This window comes from Rhinoderma darwinii, chromosome 13 (assembly GCF_050947455.1).
Source record: "Rhinoderma darwinii isolate aRhiDar2 chromosome 13, aRhiDar2.hap1, whole genome shotgun sequence".
NCBI lineage: Eukaryota > Metazoa > Chordata > Amphibia > Anura > Rhinodermatidae > Rhinoderma > Rhinoderma darwinii.
Genome location: NC_134699.1, coordinates 21,229,111 through 21,249,913, shown reverse-complemented (window position 1 = coordinate 21,249,913; position 20,803 = coordinate 21,229,111). Strand labels below are relative to the sequence as shown.

The following is a 20,803-nucleotide window of genomic DNA, read 5'->3' as shown; positions in this document are numbered from 1 at the left end:
TACTGCGGCCTTTGTTTTGGCCTTTTTCCGGAGCCTTGCGCATTTCCGAATTAATACCTATGAGCGCGTCCCACCCTGGGCGACTGTTTTAAGATGATTATACAAGAGTATCCGGCACACCAATTTTGAAACAAAGGTATTTTTATTTTGTTTTTGTTTTTAATGCCAGTGGCCAGTGGCATTTGGGTTGGGCCCCTATCCGTGCAAAACTCCACCCTTCCACGTATCTGGTGCTGTCTGAACCTATACACAAAATGTTTTAAGATGATGGCGCTTTCTAGCTCTAGTGTCCGTTTCTGCATACGCAGATCCAAAACAAATATATTTGGCAAGGGTTGTTGGGTTTTATTGCGGGCCGTACCCGGGCCTACCTGCCCGGTGGAATCTGTATCCCAATACTTACGCGTTCGTTCTTTAGGATCACAATTCTTGTCTCATATAGTTGGGAAACTTCTTATTAGGTTCCAATTTTCATCAGTTTTCAAATCAGCCTTAGCCCGTGCCGGCCGCCCTCCCAAAGATTTCGGAACCCACTCTTTCTGCATTGGCATGGCGACCACTTTCAGCGGTTTGGGTTTGTCCGACGAAGAAGTCCGTCGCATAGGTCGCTGGCGTTCTGACTACTTTGCTGGTTATATTCGACCCGATCTGGTTTTGCATTAATTTTTGTTTGCTATTTCACGTCCTACGGTTTGGATCCTGGGACATTCGTTTGTCTTCTGGGCGGAATGTAGAGCAGCCGTACGACCAGGGGGCCTCTCGCGGGTCTAATGGGGGCCGATATTTACTGGCAGGGTCTCCGTGGCCTACGGTGGTTGGAGGTTTTGTCCGAAGTTGTTACAATCAGCAGGCATCGCGTAATTCCCACCATCTTGGTGATACATGTCGGTGGTAACAATTTATGTTCTGTTAGTTTGGGGGAGCTAATTGCTTTAATCCTGGTTTTGTCGGAGATGATTCCTCGGGCAGTATGGCCGGGTGCCTGGGACGTTATAGAAAGGGGCAGGCGCCTCCTGAACACTACAGTTTCGAGGTATATCAGAGCCGGTGGTGACCAGGCATAGGCAATTAGAGGGTGACAATAGGAGCCTGTTACTGCGGGACAGTGTACACTTAACCGATATAGGTATGGACATATTCCTGTCAGGACTCCAGGATGGTATGGAGGAGGCCCTTTTTCGGTTGACCGGGGGTCATGGGGAGGAGGAGTGTGCAGTTGAGGATGCACCCTCTCCTCTTGGCAGTGTTGAAAAAGGTCTGACCCTACATGCCCTTCCATAGGCGGGCTGGCTTTCGGGTGCATTTTTTTTTCATATATATATTGGATATCAATATTTACAGTTGGTTATTAAAAGAAAGTTATGATAAATAAAAGCTGTGGTCGGCCCTCGTGTCAACCCATGTTAAAATCTTAATCTAGCCTCGCCTAAGTTCTTTTTGTTTATGGGTACATAGATTTCTCCCTAGCCTAATGTTACATGATATAGATGTATGCACAGAGTCTCAGTGTACACATGGGCCCAACAAGGTTGTCCACCAAGGGCGTACATACATCACAGGCAAATCAAGTTGTTCCCATGAAGCCATACCCCTTTTCAGTGATCTGTGTGACCCCACTTTTTTACATGTGCCCTTCCACTGACAACCAACCTGATGGAGATCCTATAAGTGTGAGTGGAGCGATGTCCTATGATCCACCTCCTCTACTCCATCAGCTCATTGTCAGTGGGAGAAACATGACAAAGATTATAATATAATAAATCACAGCACAATGTTCTGTAGAAAGGAAATAAAATTTATTACAAATTACACCCCCCCCCCCCAATACAAAATCACTTATGTACAATACACACCTATGACGGGTATATACTGACTCCTATACACACAATACATGCCAAACACATACAACAGTAACAGCTTGTTTTTTTTATGCAATTTCTGTAAATTCTCTATTCTCCTTCTGTCTTGGGGGGCTTCTCATCCCCAATAACACCAAAGTCTACAACAATCATAATTTTCCTTGGACAGTTTTAATCTACATTATTTACTGCACCATGAAATAAATCGGCCATGTGAAAAGATGTAGTGCCCGGGTGCAAAGATATAGAGGGTGCAGAGGTAGCAGTCACACCCGTGCCCTAGTGCCTAAGGAGGCCCAAAGGTCTCTCTGCCACATAAGCACATATAAATGGCACATAGTAGGTGGAGGGCCCGGCTACAGGTTCTGCTTTGGGGTCCAGGAGCTTCAAGTTACGCCTCTGCGTAATACAATGTATCTTGTCAAGTGGCACAAATCACGTTCTTTATCAAGTCTTAAAGGGATTGTCCACTTTTATATAGCCCCTTTTAATAAGCCGTTGAGTAAAGAGATGACGCTCAGGAACCCTTTCACTTTTAGCTGCTACATGTGTTTTCCCCTCTGTTACCCTGATAGCAACCTAGAACTACAGTTCTAGGTTGCCAGTGACAACAGTTCAGCTACATTGCTCCGCCTACTCTGCTTGAGTCACAGAACCACCTTTAATTTTTTGATGATGTCAGAGGTTCCCCTGCCTTTGTCCTTCCCTATACTTTACACTGCAGCTCTGCCTTTTAACGGAAGAAGTTGTGTACAAGCACATGACTACTGTTCCTCCACTGCTTTAATACTGCCGACAAGCCCAGAAAATAGGGCAGGGAGAATTAAGTTTTACTAAAGCAAGGATAGATTGATTATAAACTACAAGCAAAAGAAGATTATTAGGTGACTGATTCACATAAACTGAGCCTTATGAGCCTAAGGGTTCATACACATGGCAGAGCCACAGAATGAGGCCCCTATGGTGGCAAATAGAGTTCCTACAGTTCCATAATATAGAGCCTTTGGCACTCCAGGTTCCCCGTATGAAATCGAAGGCATAAGTAGAGCTCCATATACTTTAATGGATCCTGTATTAGGGTTATATAAATCTTGGAACTTGTATGAAGCCGTAATATAATTGTGTGCATTAGGCATTAAAAAGGTGGGAAGAGCCAAAAAACATGGCTGCTTTCTTCAAGAAAAGGGGCCACACTTGTCCATGGGTTATGTCAGGTATTGCAGCTCCTCTCCATTGAGGTGAATGGGGGCTGAGCTGCAATACCAGGCACAGCCTGTGGATAGGTGTGGCACTGTTTTTAAAAGAAAGCAGTCATGTTTTTCAAATCCTGGACAACCCCATTATTGTCAATAGCTTATACAACATATTGTAAAAATAAAAAAATCTAAAAGATTTTGAGAAAATATATCTGGTTTATAACAGTCAAACTGATATGAAGGAGGACTCACAGATGGGTATTTCTAGTTAGAACTGAGTCATATCGGAGGCTGCCAGGGAAATTTATCTTGTGATAAACAGTTTTTTGGTCAAGATACAGTCAACCAGACACTAATCAGATAAGAATGAGATAAATGTCAAATGTTCCAAATGCGTCAGATAGAAAATTAATTTATGATGTTCCACTTTGCAGATCAGAAAGTTTGAAAGCAAAGTTTAATGTCAATGTCTGAAGAGCAAAATCCATGTTAATAGTATTTTTTTTCATTTTTGAAGAACATTCATACTCTTGAAGACCACCTCTTTGAGAAGACCACTTATGGTTGTTCTGGGATTTTCAGTACCCTTCTATGTCTCCTGGCCCTCTTCTTTGAGAGAACCACCCTACTAAAAGACCATTTTTGTAAAATTTTTGTACAATTTTAGGTGGTTGTCTCAAATATGTATCACTCCATATAAAAAAGGTAATAATGTTTGTGTTTGCACTGCAATATCGAGGAGAAAAAGTGGTGGTTGTCAATATTGAGGAGAAAAAGTGGTGGTTGTCAATATCAAGGAGAAAAAGTGGTGGTTGTCTCTGTGTCCATTGCAAAAGAACTTCTCTTGCTTGGTTTGGCTGTAGACCATTTGGCAAACTTGTCCTGGCTTAGGCAGCCCAAATCCTTGAAAAATTTGCACATGTCATTCCTAAACTTGACTCCAATGATGGCGTAGAGGAAAGGGTTAAGACAACAACGCAAACATGCAAGGCTGTAGGTTACGTCATCGGCAATATCCAATTTTTTGCTCTCAGTACACACGCTGGTGTTGTATAAGGTCTTCACCAACATGACACTGTTGTATGGCAACTGGAAGACCACAAATGCAATGACAATGACGATGATGACCTTGATGGCTTTGTACTTCTCAAAATTACGTGCTCGGAGTAGTGTCCTGATAATCATACTATAGCAAAGGGACATGATGATAAAGGGTAGAAGAAATCCCAAGAACATCTGGGTGATCTTGAGCATTGCGTTAAGACTCTGTATATTGGAGGAGAATATGGTACAAATGTTCTTTCCATCTATGTTCTGTACCCCACTATTTATCAACTCAGGAATGGACAAGGTGAAGGCCAAGACCCAGATACCAACACTGGAGAGTTTGCTGATAAGCACAGTCTTGGATCTATGACGATGAGCAGAGGGCGCTTGAACTATTGCAAAATATCTTTCAATGCTCACGCTCATGAGCAGGAACATCCCACTGATGAAGCTCATCTTGTAAAGGCAGTAGATGACCTTGCACATCTCATTACCGAAAAACCAGCTTTTGCTTATGCTCACAGCCCAAAAAGGAAGGGTAAAGAGGAAAACAATATCTGCAAGAGCCAAGTTCAGCATGTAGTAGTCTGTTCCGGTCTTTAGTCTCTTGAAGTACAAGTATCTTAGCATGACCAGGCCATTTCCAGCTAATCCTACGACGCAGATGAAAGCGTACATTAGCGGCAGGAAGTTGGCATGGAACACACGAACATCCTGTTTTTCACACAACTCTTGATACCCATTATAATCCATAGTGATAAATTCATCATACTTGGTCATATCGGTGGAATTTCCCATCCCATCATATACCTGTAAAATTGCAAATTTTAGACATTAGAATTTATTTTGAATGGGCAAAGTCTTATAGTCAATGTGCGTCCATGCCGCCATCTGGAAAAAGCTGACTTGTCGGAACTCAGCTGATCGGATATTGGTGGCGCATTTGCCACCAATGTCTATCCAAAGACCTAATGCACATGGCCGTCCAATAGCAGCGGATAGCCATCCGCATTTTCGGCCCATGCTCCCACACAAAGTGAGGGGGCACGGACCATAAAAAGCAAAATATAGGGCATGTCCTATCTTTTGCGAAGGCTTTCTACCGCCCGGACACCTTCCCGCAAAAATACGGGAAGGTGCCCGTGGTCAATAAAAGTGAATTAGTTCGTAATTGCAGACAGTGATTGCGGAATGCAATTACGGACAAATTCTATGGTCGTGTGCATGGGGCCTAAGACCATCCATTCGAGACTCTCTCGATATCAGGCACATAGATCTTCCGGACCTTCTTGAAGACCACACAATGATACAAATCTTCTGAGCCCGCAATCATTTTTATTACAATTGTTTTTCCTTAATAGACGTTAGATACTGTTGGCAGATGTAGATGCTTTGGTGGCCCTCTATAGACATCTGCCAGCAGATCCCACCAAAATTGGCTAGATCTGCCAACAAATAGTGTCTACATCCATCTTGAAGTAAATGTTCACCTTTTGACACCACGTTGTTTTTAGGTCCAGCCTTATGTACTGATTATTTTCACAATATATCTTTATTGAATGCAGAGCTCTATTTTTCTGATACAGAGCTCCAAATCCCTTGTTTCCCTTCACACAGCCATGCACGATAACATTCTAGCCACTAGGGGGAGCTTAGGAACTTACCGCATACTGATTTATTATTGAGCTCAATATATGAACAGTATGCAGTAAGCTCCTAAGCTCCCTCTAGTGGTGGCTTCAGGCAACCAGAATTTTATCATTTACCTCTATGTTTATACAGAGGATTTGGAGCTTTGTGTCAGAAAAATGGAGCTGTAACCACTATAAAAATATATCATGGAATTAGTACAGACTTTTTGAACTGTTTAAAAAAAATGGTGGGCATTCACCTTAAGTTTGTTCTATATATGTATATTAGCAGAAATAGGTAAGTAGGGATCATAACATGGCATCTATAAACAGTGTCTCTGACCTGTACTGAGGGCATCAGTAGGGAAGGGCTATGCATGCCCGTCCTCTCAAGGTTTACATCCTTTTCTATACAACCTGATGACCGTAATCTGCAGTATATACAGTAAGTGAACATTTGCACGTTTTCCATTCTCTGAGCTTTTCTAAACCACATCCCGCCTCACCTGGAGTGAAAGGACAGGAAGCCACAGATTCACAATGAGAGTTGCAAGATTATCTGCTTGAACAGCTGCAACTCATCTAAGTGCGAACATTGTACATGACCGATACTCGGATACAGGGCCAGATTATAGGGAGGGCAAAATGGGCAAAGTGCCTAGGGACTTCCACCAAATGTGATCCATCCCAACAGATATGTCTGCAACACCTATGTCTATGTCCCTTATTTTCATCTATGTCTCCTCCGAATGCCACCTTTAGTAGACTGCCAACTATCAAAGCTTTGCATCTTCAGAAAAGTCACTTCACAGTCAATATCTTTGCCCCAATGGCCAATTTTCCAAACCAGTTTTCATCGGACATGCCTTATGCGTGCCGCCTGCTCTCTTACCTGTTGCAATAATATAAATAATGTGCTTGCTCTGGGTTCACCATGGTAGCGCCAATAGACTTTTGTGCATGGACTTGCTGTTATGTAACTTATAAGAACCAGGTAATGAAATATCTTGTGAAAGTTTATGGCTAATAGAGCGGTGGGGTGGGGGTCCCAATTGGTGGCAAGCTATGATCGGTGACTCCCCCTTTTCTGAATTGTCAAATGACAGTAAGGTAGTCTAAAATCCATTTCCTGTTTCATTAAAGGATCTGGCTACTGGTCTATTCCTCCCCCATGCTTTATACTGCAGCTAATTTTAATTTTGACCACTATATAAATAAGCATAAGCCCAGCACAAGCTCACTAGGAAAAAAAGTTGTTACTCACAGGAGTGCAGGGGCCGATGCTGTAATTTGCAGGACTATTGGTCTCAATGTTCTCTTCGGTTGTGTCTACCTGTAACATAAATAATACATAGGGGCACAGAGTTGAGGTGTATATCCATATATTATAAATAGGCAATTTAATATGGTATTAGATTGAGACAGATCGATGGTTACATTGCACCTCTGATTTCTTACAATTTCAAGATCTCTGCTTGCTGTCAGTGAATGTAATTATAGCATTTGTTTTACATTTAGGAGTTAAAAATTGTCCTGACCTATTTCTGTTTACACAGCTACGGTTTTTTGCAATGTATCAGAGTAGGTAAGTGCTATGTGCCTGGAGTCTAGAACAAGAGAGAGATTTGCCACATTTAGCTCACAGATTGCTTAGACCAGTTGTTCCACATTCAGTGGCTGGGGATATACATGTCCTCCTGCGTGCACACTGAATTAGGACTGCCAGACTTTTACTTGTCTCTTGGATCAGGACTGACAAACTAAACATAGTACCAGTTATCTTCGAATGTGGCTCTTGAGTTAAAATTTTTTTGGTGCTCTCTGCTCTATACAGATACACTGTAACAAACTGCAGCTGAATGAGCGAAACTAGATCAGGATTGGTTTTCAGCCTCTGAATGTTAGTTTCCACTTACTGACAGCAAGCAGAGATCTGTAAAGCCATTTGGAATTTCACTGATGATCTATTTACTCCCTCCAAGTCAGAGCAGCGGGCAAAGGGACAGCTAAAGCAACTCTACAATGCGAGGACACTACACACATCTCAACTTCTTCAATGCCTGGACTATTAGTGGGGTAAAATAACATTTTCAGGCTTTTAGTCAAGTTAAAGGAACACTCCAGGAAGAAATGAAACTCTGTCTTGTGCCTTCACAGACCTGAGTGGGCGGTGCGTGACTTCTTTGAATCTCTGTGTCATGCCACGCCCCCTCAGGCACTGTACTAAGAATAACAGGCTATCAGTTTTAGCTGGAGTGTTCCTTTAAGAACAGTAAATCTTCAAATTTTCGGTTTATGTTTATTGTTTACCATGAAAATAACTTGGGAGATACGAGTCACATGATCTGCTGAGATCACTTGACGGCCGCACTTCCTCTTTCCGAGAAGTCGCCACATGTGATATTGTTATTGGTGAGACCATGATGTCATTGCTGGACTTCCCAATGAATATCCTCTTTATGAACTCAGTCAGGAGTATCAATGGGGTAATATTACTTCCAGATAAAATACATACATTAATAAAGAACAGTTTGCCTTAAAATAGAACTACCTGAAAATTAAGCAACTACTACTGTTAAAATGCCCATAAGGGTTTTTTACCAGCTTTCTATAAACCATGAGGGGCATAGAAATGACATCCAGCCTCCTGCTTCTCTGCATGTGCCAGTCTATACTGTAGTTTTTGCATTCTATTCATGAAACGGGAGGATCGGGATGAACAATGCTACAGGTTCCACCCAGACAATAGTGTGCATGGAATGGTGATAAGGAGCAGAAAATTGTGGGAGGGCAAGTGAAAGAGAGAATGTGGGGTCTGATGGGGGGCTTCTGAATAAATATATTTATTGATTGATTATTGATTTACATTGTAACAGATGATGACCAATAGAACAAGTTTACTTTCTAAGAATTTCTCAGCATTATCGTGGGATTGATTGCATAGATTAGAGTAGGGGGGTTTAGTGGTAAAGAGAATGCTGGGATTTAGAGACGCACCAGTATATAGGGCCTGTGTGGTTAGGTGGGTATAGATCTGCTGGGCGTAGTCCCAGGTAGAGTTATACTTGTACATATAACCTTAGTACATGAGCGCTGTGTGGGTGAAGTGGTTTTTTTCTGGATGGCGCCTTTGTAGTTGAGATCTTTTGGCAGAAGAAGCAAAGATAGCAGAGAAAAAAAATGTTACAAAGATATTGTGGTTTAGAGGGATAGATAGAAAGTAAAGAAAGCAATTGTCGGTAGGGAGTGGTTCATAAACACAATGCCGCTGCCACCAAATTAATATGCAAGATGCCCCCATACCAGCAAATGTGGTGGCACATAACCTGATGCCCATGGCATGTCTATAATACACTCACCTGAAGAATGGGCAGGATAAAAGCCATGAGCAGAAATTCTAAAAAGGAGAAAAGAAAGAAAAATACTTTTTAAAAAAATGAACATTTTTTAAGCCACAATTTCATTTAAAGGGGCTCTCTAATAAATTTACAGACACACTATCACTTTAACCCTTAAAGGGGCTGTCTGGTTTAGCAAACTCATTTTCAAATACCCTATTAGGGAATTCTGAGTTATTTTAGTGGGCTCCCCATTCAGTATCCTCATCTTATTAGCAAGAGCAGGGAGCGGCTATAAAGAGCATCTCATCTCTCGTTGTGGGGGACCCGGCCTGTCTTACATGGACAGCGTATTTATTTCTATTGGAACGGTGTAATACTTGATTTCTCTTGATTTCCCTGAAGGGGAATTAAACATGTGCTGCAAGGTGTGTATGGGGCCACCCTCAGTCTTGCAATGTGTATTGCAGTATCTGGCAGTATCTGTTATGGCGACACTCTCTTAAAGGAGACATGACATTTCCATTGTATCGTGATATTATTAATGTACTGTGTGGTGGTATTGTCAAGTCACTGTACGGTGGGATTATTCAGTCACTGTAAGGGGGTATTATTCATTCACTGTACGGTAGTATTATTCAGTCACTGTACGGTGGCATTATTCATTCACTGTATGGTGGTATTATTCAGTCACTATATGGTGGTATTATTAATTCACTGTACGGTAGTATTATTTAGTCACTGTACGGTGGTATTATTCAGTCACTGTATGGTGGTATTATTCAGTCACTGTATGGTGGTATTATTCAGTCACTGTAAGGGGGTATTATTCATTCACTGTACGGTAGTATTATTCAGTCACTGTACGGTGGGATTATTCAGTCACTGTATAGTGGTATTATTCAGTCACTGTATGGTGGTATTATTCAGTCACTGTATGGTGCTATTATTCAGTCACTGTACGGTGGGATTATTCAGTCACTGTATAGTGGTATTATTCAGTCACTGTATGGTGGTATTATTCAGTTACTGTACGGTGGTATTATTCAGTCACGATACGGTGGTATTATTCAGTTACTGTATGGTGGTATTATTCAGTCACTGTACGGTAGTATTATTCAGTCACTGTATGGTGGTATTATTCAGTCACTGTATGGTGGTATTATTCAGTCACTGTATGGTGGTATTATTCAGTCACTGTAAGGGGGTATTATTCATTCACTGTACGGTAGTATTATTCAGTCACTGTACGGTGGGATTATTCAGTCACTGTATAGTGGTATTATTCAGTCACTGTATGGTGGTATTATTCAGTTACTGTACGGTGGTATTATTCAGTCACGATACGGTGGTATTATTCAGTTACTATATGGTGGTATTATTCAGTTACTGTACGGTGGTATGTTTCAGTCACTGTATGATGGAATTATGCAGTCACTATATGGTGGTATTATTCAGTTACTGTATGGAGCTATTATTCATTCACTGTATGGTGGTATTATTCAGTCACTATATGGTGGTATTATTAATTCACTGTACGGTGGTATTATTCAGTCACTGTATGGTGGTATTATTCAGTCACTGTATGGTGGTATTATTCAGTCACTGTATGGTGGTATTATTCAGTCAGTGTATGGTGGTATTATTCAGTCACGATATGGTGGTATTATTCATCATGGTATGGCGGTATTATTCAGTCAATGTATGGGGGTATTATTCATTCACTGTAAGATGGTTTTATTCATTCACTGTACGTTGGTATCATTCAGTCACGGTATGGTGGTATTATTCAGTCACTGTATGGTGGTATTATTCACTGTACGGTGGTATTAGTCAATCACGGTATGGTGGTATTATTCAGTCACTGTATGGTGGTATTATTCAGTCACTGTAAGGGGGTATTATTCAGTCACTGTATGGTGGTATTATTCAGTCACTGTATGGTGGTATTATTCAGTCACTGTATGGTGGTATTATTCAGTCAGTGTATGGTGGTATTATTCAGTCACGATATGGTGGTATTATTCATCATGGTATGGCGGTATTATTCAGTCAATGTATGGGGGTATTATTCATTCACTGTAAGATGGTTTTATTCATTCACTGTACGGTGGTATCATTCAGTCACGGTATGGTGGTATTATTCAGTCACTGTATGGTGGTATTATTCATTCACTGTACGGTGGTATTAGTCAATCACGGTATGGTGGTATTATTCAGTCACTGTATGGTGGTATTATTCATTCACTGTATGGTGGTATTATTCAGTCACTGTATGGTGGTGTTATTCATTCACTTTACGGTGGTATTATTCAGTCACTGTATGGTGGTATTATTCATTCACTTTATGGTGGTATTATTCAGTCACGGTATGGTGGTGTTATTATTTTATCACTATATGGGTCTATTATTTAAATTACTTAAGAATGAGACTAAGGTTAGGCTTATACTTAGCTTAATTTATACGCACATGGTGTCCCAAGGGGCCAAGGTTTGCGATTCTAGCCACACCCCTGACTGTCACTGTCATTGATGGGACTTTACTTTAAGCACATCAGCATAGTCCTGAAAAACAACATATAATATGCTGCGCCTATGCTGTCCGTAAATACGTTTATATCATCCATTTCGTCAAGTCATGCAGACATCATTTGTTAGTGTCATCTGTACAGTCATTTCTTATCGGCAGAAAATGTTTTTGTAATTACATTGGTGTCGTACTGCATTCGAATCATGTGGGTGCTGTGCCAGACATACTTATGTCATCCTTCTCGTCTACCCGGCGCTACTTTTACAATGTTCCTCATAGCAATGTCAGCACCGAGAAAGTGGAAGCAGAAACTTAAATACATAGAAAACTTCATTGTTTTTGTATTTTGGGCTATTTGAGAAATTTTCACCAATAGTGAATTATATGAATTTACTTTTTGGATTGCAGTCTACTTAAAACAAGGCAGTGGGCGCAACAGTACCCGTATCCACATGTTGATGAGGTTCCGTCAATACATTCAACTACAATTTTAAAAACCTGAGCCAGACTGCCATCAAAATCCGAATTTGTAATTTACAGGATAGAAAAACATAGAGAATGAGAAATATATTACATGAAATATAAGCGCTGTGACATCTTTCCAGCTCTAAAGTGGATCAGAAAGTAAAAAAACTGTATAAAAGCTAAAAAGAATAAAAAAATCTTTAATGTGAATGTCGACCTTTTAACACTATGTAATTTTTAGGTTAAATTTTCTGTGCAGATGAATTTCTTAAGATATCGATATAGCAGTAAGAGCTCCATTTTTCTGATACAGATTTCCAAATGCCCTGTATAGACATAGCAGGAATTTATAAACTTTTTCTAGTGAAGAAATGTCGCAAAGGAACCCAAAAGTCGCCTTTTACGCCGCCCTTCTGAATTTTGTGAAAAGGGGGCATGGCTTCCCAAAAGGGAGCAACAAATTTATTATAATTTACAGCAGAAAACTAGTGTAAATTAGCGTTAAAATCTGATCCAGCTTCTAACTGGCGTGAATTTCACTCTGTGAGGCGTAGCAAGGTAGAGGCCCGACCAGGCCCCGTATCTACCCCCCACCATACCTCCCCGTCTGACAATTAAATAGTTATAAAATAAAAAAGTATACACACCGATCCTCTTCTCCCCTCCAGGTCCCCTCAGAATCCCTCAGCGTGTGACGGCTTATACAACGTACAGTACGTTGTATGTCAAACAGCTCTCTGTCGCAAATAAAACCCTTCCGCTACTCAGCTTCAGGACCTTGTATGAGTCGCAGAATGCTGAGGGAGCCTGAGAGGACCCGGTGGGGAGAAATGAGGAGGAGTGATGAGTATACAGCATTTGTATGTCCGATAGTAAAGGGAAAATGGATGGCGCACGGCCAGCCCGAAAGATGTGACGCATCTTACTCCAACTTTCTTTATATGAAGACTGGCATATGACACGCCAGTCTTAATAAATTCCCCGCATAAACTTAAATGATAAAATTCCAGTCACCTGCAGCTATCACTAGAGGGAGTGATCACTTACTGCATACTGTTTTATTATTAAGTTCAATGTATAAATAGTATGCAATAAGCTCCCTCTAGTGTTGGCTGCAGGCAACAAGACTTTTATCACTTTACTTATGTCTTAACAGCGGATTTGGAGCTCTGTATCAGAAAAATGGACCTTCAACCACTTTGAAGAGTGGACATTCATTTTAAGATGATTTACTTTCTTATAGGCAATATGACATGTATGTTGTAGGTACAGTAAATAAACTTGAGAAATATACCACCCATGTGATGACTTGTGAGTAGATACACCACTGCAACCTGGATATGGCATTGTATATACAACTATCACCTGGATATGGCATTGTATACACCACCGTCACCCCGATTTGGCATTGTATATACCACAGAACATTTTATATATATATATATATATATATATATATATATATTAGTGAAGCATTTAAAAAGAAAGGTGAGTCATTCTTCTCGTGTATGACAGATCAGATAACAGAAAGTGCTGTTGCTTACCGAGATGGTTACATCAAACAATTTTGACCATAAACCGACTTTCTCACTTTCATTTTTCAAAAGTCACTTTTTTCCATTTACTAATCGCTCTCAGTCACGGGTTCACAACTGAGAAACAAAGGCTTTGTTTGCGCTTAAATGGATTTCTCAATAATCTAAAAAGTCCCTTTTGACTTTTTATAAGTCACTCTCTATGTTTTGGAACATGGTGATAATACAATATGTGTGCAAAAGCAAAAATAAAAAAAACTTGCATGTTAACTATTGACTGGGACAATATAGTAAGAAAGTGAAATATCTTAATCAATTAATTGTGAAAAAGAAAAAATGTTTCGCATTTTTGGTAGTATTCTGTCACTGCCACTGCCCTTTTTTTCTGGTTTGATAGGCCATCTTTGTGTTAGCCCTAGAAGACCCCTTTAAGATCTTAAAGGGATATTCCAAGTATACCCATTGATAGGCGGGAGGGGCGGGCAGGCACAGCCTCATGTACTTATCTGCTGCAGTAGATTGAACCACATTGAAAGAGCTGTGCCGCTCCAGCAGGTTCCATGTCCCTTCTGGTCGCATTCTGGTGATCGATGGTGTTACTAGGGGTCAAACCCCCACTGATCACTTATGGATGGCCTATACTACGCCATCAATGGATATTCTGGAAAACCCACTTAACAGAACAATGTACAAATGAACGACGACTTCTGTCAATTTTCTAAGGAGTCCCTCTGTTGCTATAATTTGAGCACAAGCCAGTAAAATAAATGACTGACACATTACAAGGGGTGGCCCATATGTATTCTCCCTACGGTACAGAGGTCCAAACATTCAGACTCTCTGATGCCGACAACTAGTATCAGGGAATTTCAAAGGTTGCGCATAGGAAAGAAGAAGCCCAGATATCTTCTTTTTGTTGGCGAGATATCTTGGCATAGTACATAGGGGCAGCCCATGCAGATGCCATGCGATACATGGAGAGTTGGGCCATTTCCCAGGTGGATTTTGTCCCCTAGGACCTGCTGCAGGTGGTTAGGATTAAGGTGATGTCAAGCCCCTGAGAGGGACCTAGTTTTTATCTTTTCTATGAGGCCCCTGTCCTCTAAGTATGCCACTGTTTTTCTATCATCTATCTATCTATCTATCTATCTATCTATCTATCTATCTATCTATCTATCTATCTATCTATCTATCTATCTATCTATCTATCTATCTATCTACTGTTTTCCTATCTATGGTCACATAAAAGACAACCAGAGTCGGTCTGATTTTTCTGCACGTTCCAATTATCCGGTCTATAAATGAGGCGTGTGGGCGGTATATACCAACTGCACCAAAAACTGTCCCGTAAATTGTTGGTAACAGATGTCTCTAGATTCAGAAACTTCCATTTTATCATATCAGATGGAAACTTATACTGGTAGGAGCAGGGACCCCCACTCATGTCCCAAATAAGAAGCTCCAGTATTAATTTATTGGCCTGACCCCCAACTCTGACTTTCCATATAAAGGAAAACAATGCATACAATTTCATTGGCAATCACAAGAATGGTGGGCGAACCCACAATGTAATAGCATGTTTAAGAATTCTGACAATGGAGAACCCCAATGATATTAAAATGATAAATATAATGATAATAAATAATAACCATCATCTAATATCAATTCTAATGGTGGAGCTACAAAACACACAAAACTAAAGCAAATTCTGGCAAACAAAAAAAACAGATGCATAAAAGTCAACTGGGCATCACATTTACTACCATGCCCTACAAAACCTCTGCTCTATTGTGTAAATCAGTGCCTGCCGCCTGTGGCATCTCATTGACATGGGCTTGCCACTCACCACTTTCCTGCAGCAGTAGCATGGTGTGACTTGTCCGGGTTCCTCACTGTGCACTAGATGAGATCCTGTCTGAGCTGAAGAATCAATGAATGTTTGTCAACCCTGTACAAAAATTTACAGAACCTCCTCCCCGTCTTCCTGAAAACCAACACACGATGGGTTATGTGCATCTAAAGTCACAGAAGGCACAATCAGGGTCGTCACCTTCCACTTCAGTCATTTCTGGACTAGTTAACTAAAAATCACAGACAGTCCAACATTTTTACTTTACAAATCAAGAGTTAAAGGGATTTTCCCATGTGAGAAATTTATGATATATCCACAGGACATCTTCAAACCGGTAGTTGGACCACAGCAAACGTCTCCAGATAGAGTCAAAAAGGTTAAATTTATTCATCAAACATCCAGCAGAAATTGGCAGCGTTTCGACCCATAGTGAGTGAAGGGACTTTATCTATCTATCTATCTATCTATCTATCTATCTATCTATCTATCTATCTATCTATCTATCTACTGTTTTCCTATCTATGGTCACATAAAAGACAACCAGAGTCGGTCTGATTTTTCTGCACGTTCCAACTATCCGGTCTATAAATGAGGCGTGTGGGCGGTATATACCAACTGCACCAAAAACTGTCCCGTAAATTGTTGGTAACAGATGTCTCTAGATTCAGAAACTTCCATTTTATCATATCAGATGGAAACTTATACTGGTAGGAGCAGGGACCCCCACTCATGTCCCAAATAAGAAGCTCCAGTATTAATTTATTGGCCTTACCCCCAACTCTGACTTTCCATATAAAGGAAAACAATGCATACAATTTCATTGGCAATCACAAGAATGGTGGGCGAACCCACAATGTAATAGCATGTATCTATCTCATATCTATCTATCTATCTTGAATTTTCTATTTACACCCCTGTCAGCCACTGTTTAAATGCGTTGTGTATACCTTGCTCACCTCTGGGACTCCCATGTTTTAGTAAAACAGGGATTCCTTGTTAGCTGTTCATTGATCCTATCCAGCCAAAAGATGTGGTAACCTAAAAAGAAAGCAAGAAAATACCACGGCGCCACATGGTGCAGATCACAAGCGAAAAAATGAGCAAACGAACAATGGTGAATTCAATGCTCACCATTTGGGGTTGTGCAAGTAGTAGGCACAACTCTACTGTAGGCAGGTAATAAGTGATGTAGCTGCAGCTAGATCCAAACCGGTGGTCAACAGACAACCGCTCAGAGAGACACGGAGGGAGAAACATTGCGGACCAAAGTACAGCGCTGCTAACATCAATTTCAAGTCCAGACAAAGAGGTGGTGAATGGGATTTATTGGGTTTATAAACAATAAAGGCAGATATGATGCTACGCGTTTCAACGCTTGACTAGCGTCTTCATCAGGCCAAAAAGATGTGGTAGAGTGTGTAGCTCTTTCTTTGAAGTCTACGGGAATTACTGGCTCGGATATCTCCATGACTCCAATAGCATTCAGTGGAGAGGGCCATGCACATTCATGGTCACCTCCTCCTTATATATGGCTGCTATAAGGAGTCATGTGGTCTGGGTTCCAAAGGTGAGATTGGGGCCCCCACAAACTTAAATCTGTCCCTGTCCTTTATGTACCAGGGCCCAGGCGTGACTGCGCCCTCTGCACCCCAATAGCTGCACTGTTGGTTACAGAAATTAGGAATTGGCCACTTTTTCATAAACAATCCTATAGATTTTACATTTGGCGGACAGAACTATAGGGACAGCCGCAGAGCACAGGCTGCTTTATCGAGTATAAAGTGTGAATTTAGTTTGTGGTTCAAAAAAGGATGCGGTGAAGGTGTTTATTCCAACCTTAAATTACAAAGTACAGAGAACTACTAGTAAATAACCTGCATTTCATGTGATCATCCACAGTAACGATGGTGCAATACACAGGTCATGGTTTTCATTGTAGAGTATATTAGTATCTTGCTCAAGTCTGTCGTAGTCTGTGGTGTGACTACAGGGTGCAGGCTGTCACAAAATAGCCTAGTCATGTGCAGCTATTGATCCAATCACATAACAGAGAAGCACCCCCACTTATAATTTCGAAGTTGCACATACAGTGAAGGAAATAAGTATTTGATCCCTTGCTGATTTTGTAAGTTTGCCCACTGTCAAAGACATGAACAGTCTAGAATTTTTAGGCTAGGTTAATTTTACCAGTGAGAGATAGATTATATTTAAAAAAAAAAAAAAAGAAAATCACATAGTCAAAATTATATATATTTATTTGCATTGTGCACAGAGAAATAAGTATTTGATCCCCTACCAACCATTAAGAGTTCAGCCTCCTCCAGACCAGTTACACGCTCCAAATCAACTTGGTGCCTGCATTAAAGACAGCTCTTACATGGTCACCTGTATAAAAGACTCCTGTCCACAGACTCAATTAATCAGTCTGACTCTAACCTCTACAACATGGGCAAGACCAAAGAGCTTTCTAAGGATGTCAGGGACAAGATTATAGACCTGCACAAGGCTGGAATGGGCTACAAAACCATAAGTAAGACGCTGGGTGAGAAGGAGACAACTGTTGGTGCAATAGTAAGAAAATGGAAGACATACAAAATGACTGTCAATCGACATCGATCTGGGGCTCCATGCAAAATCTCACCTCGTGGGGTATCTTTGATCCTGAGGAAGGTGAGAGCTCAGCCGAAAACTACACGGGGGGAACTTGTTAATGATCTCAAGGCAGCTGGGACCACAGTCACCAAGAAAACCATTGGTAACACATTACGCCGTAATGGATTAAAATCCTGCCGTGCCCGCAAGGTCCCCCTGCTCAAGAAGGCACATGTACAGGCCCGTCTGAAGTTTGCAAATGAACATCTGGATGATTCTGAGAGTGATTGGGAGAAGGTGCTGTGGTCAGATGAGACTAAAATTGAGCTCTTTGGCATTAACTCAACTCGCCGTGTTTGGAGGAAGAGAAATGCTGCCTATGACCCAAAGAACACCGTCCCCACTGTCAAGCATGGAGGTGGAAACATTATGTTTTGGGGGTGTTTCTCTGCTAAGGGCACAGGACTACTTCATCGCATCAATAGGAGAATGGATGGAGCCATGTACCGTCAAATCCTGAGTGACAACCTCCTTCCCTCCACCAGGACATTAAAAATGGCTCGTGGCTGGGTCTTCCAGCACGACAATGACCCGAAACATACAGCCAAGGCAACAAAGGAGTGGCTCAAAAAGAAGCACATTAAGGTCATGGAGTGGCCTAGCCAGTCTCCAGACCTTAATCCCATCGAAAACTTATGGAGGGAGCTGAAGATCCGAGTTGCCAAGCGACAGCCTCGAAATCTAAATGATTTACAGATGATCTGCAAAGAGGAGTGGGCCAAAATTCCATCTAACATATGTGCAAACCTCATCATCAACTACAAAAAACTTCTGACTGCTGTACTTGCCAACAAGGGTTTTGCCACCAAGTATTAAGTCTTGTTTGCCAAAGGGATCAAATACTTATTTCTCTGTGCACAATGCAAATAAATATATATAATTTTGACTATGTGATTTTCTTTTTTTTTTAATATATATAATCTATCTCTCACTGGTAAAATTAACCTAGCCTAAAAATTCTAGACCAGGGGTCAGGAACCTTTTTGGCTAAGAGAGCCGTAAACGCCACATATTTTGAAATATAATTCCGCGAGAGCCGTACAATATGTTTAAAGGGCCATTGACAGATCAATCGCTCCAATGTTCACTTAGTACAGCAAGGAATGCTCCTCCCTGCTGTATAAAGCCACAACTGGACTGAAACAATGGTAATTAGCAGTAAAAAAATTAAATAAATAACTTACATTGTGAGCTTGCGATGCATGACATCAGTCCAGCAGTCTGGCTTCTTCTTTTTCCTGCGCATGACTGGAAGCTGGCATTCTTCCCACCTGATGTTGAGAGAATGCCAGCTTTGAGGCATTCGCAGAAGAAAGAAGCTGGAATGTTGGACATGTCACACAACGCATTGTCAGTTATGTCAATTATCTATTTTATTATTTTACAGCGAATTATTGTTTAGGTCCAGCGGTGGCTTAGTGCAGCAGAGAGGAACACTCCTTTGTGTACTAAGTGACCGCTGGAGCAATTGTATCTGTCAGTGGCCCTTTTAAAAGTGTTGGTCTTACAGAAAATGAACAAAAAAGAGAGGCTCAGACCCATAGGGAACTAAAGCATTTACTACTTAAAGTGGTACATACAAGCAGGCACACCCAGCGTAATAAATAATTGAACTTTATTAAATAGTCTCACTGTACATAAAGTGCACACATTGACTTGTATTTAATTTTAAAGAACAACAAATCTCCGAACTCTTTTTTTTATAACATAATAACGTTTTAATGCTGTTGCTAACCAACGACGAATAGAATACTTCCTACCGTTAACGTCCAAGGGAGACACAAGGGAGGAGGCAGATGCCGCTTCACTAGGGGACGCAGGTGCGTGCTTGCAGACGGCGCGGCTATGCAGGGAGTTATGGGAAATGTAGTCCATGCTCCCTGCCGCTCACCACTGCCGCCAATGCTTATCAGGCCATCAAAGAACTACCAATATCAGCGTGCACCGCGGCCTGATGGAGCGCGGTGCACGGGCTGATGGAGCGCGGTGCATGCATCCTTCCCATAGACAGGTAGGAGCAGTGGCGGATTAAGAAGACCATGGGCCCTGGGCTGTTACCCAAACTTGGGCCCCCCTTCTCCACCACCACCCTGCCGCGCCGTAACTATTGCTAACACTACCTAAACACTAGTACACAAAGTAGGCACATTATGCACAAAGTACACACAGTACGCACATTATGCACAAAGTACGCACATTATGCACAAAGTACGCACATTATGCACAAAGTACACACAGTACACAAAGTAGGCACATTATGCACAAAGTACGCACATTATGCACATTATGCACAAAGTACGCACAGTACACAAAGTACCACATTATGCACAAAGTACACAAAGTAGGCACATTATGCACAAAGTACGCACATTATGCACAAAGTACACAAAGTACGCACATTATGCACAAAGTAGGCACATTATGCACAAAGTACGCACATTATGCACAAAGTACACAAAGTACGCACATTATGCACAAAGTATGCACAGTACACAAAGTACCACATTATGCACAAAGTACGCACATTATGCACAAAGTACACACATTATGCACAAAGTACACAAAGTACGCACATTATGCACAAAGTACCCACATTATGCACAAAGTACACAAAGTACGCACATTATGCACAAAGTAGGCACATTATGCACAAAGTACGCACATTATGCACAAAGTACGCACATTATGCACAAAGTAT

General features: G+C 41.2%; 1 protein-coding gene across 1 annotated transcript; it reads right to left on the bottom strand.

Moving 5' to 3' along the window:
- Positions 1–3,174: 3,174 nt before the first annotated feature.
- On the bottom strand, positions 3,175–19,439 carry CCR7 (C-C motif chemokine receptor 7). The gene is made up of 4 exons (XM_075845216.1): positions 19,290–19,439; positions 9,093–9,130; positions 6,998–7,066; positions 3,175–4,912 (listed from the first exon to the last, which is right to left on the bottom strand). The coding sequence occupies exons 2-4, from the start codon at positions 9,117–9,119 to the stop codon at positions 3,848–3,850; spliced, it is 1,161 nt and encodes a 386-aa protein (XP_075701331.1). The 5' UTR covers positions 9,120–9,130; positions 19,290–19,439; the 3' UTR covers positions 3,175–3,847.
- Between the last annotated feature and the right edge of the window lie 1,364 nt (positions 19,440–20,803).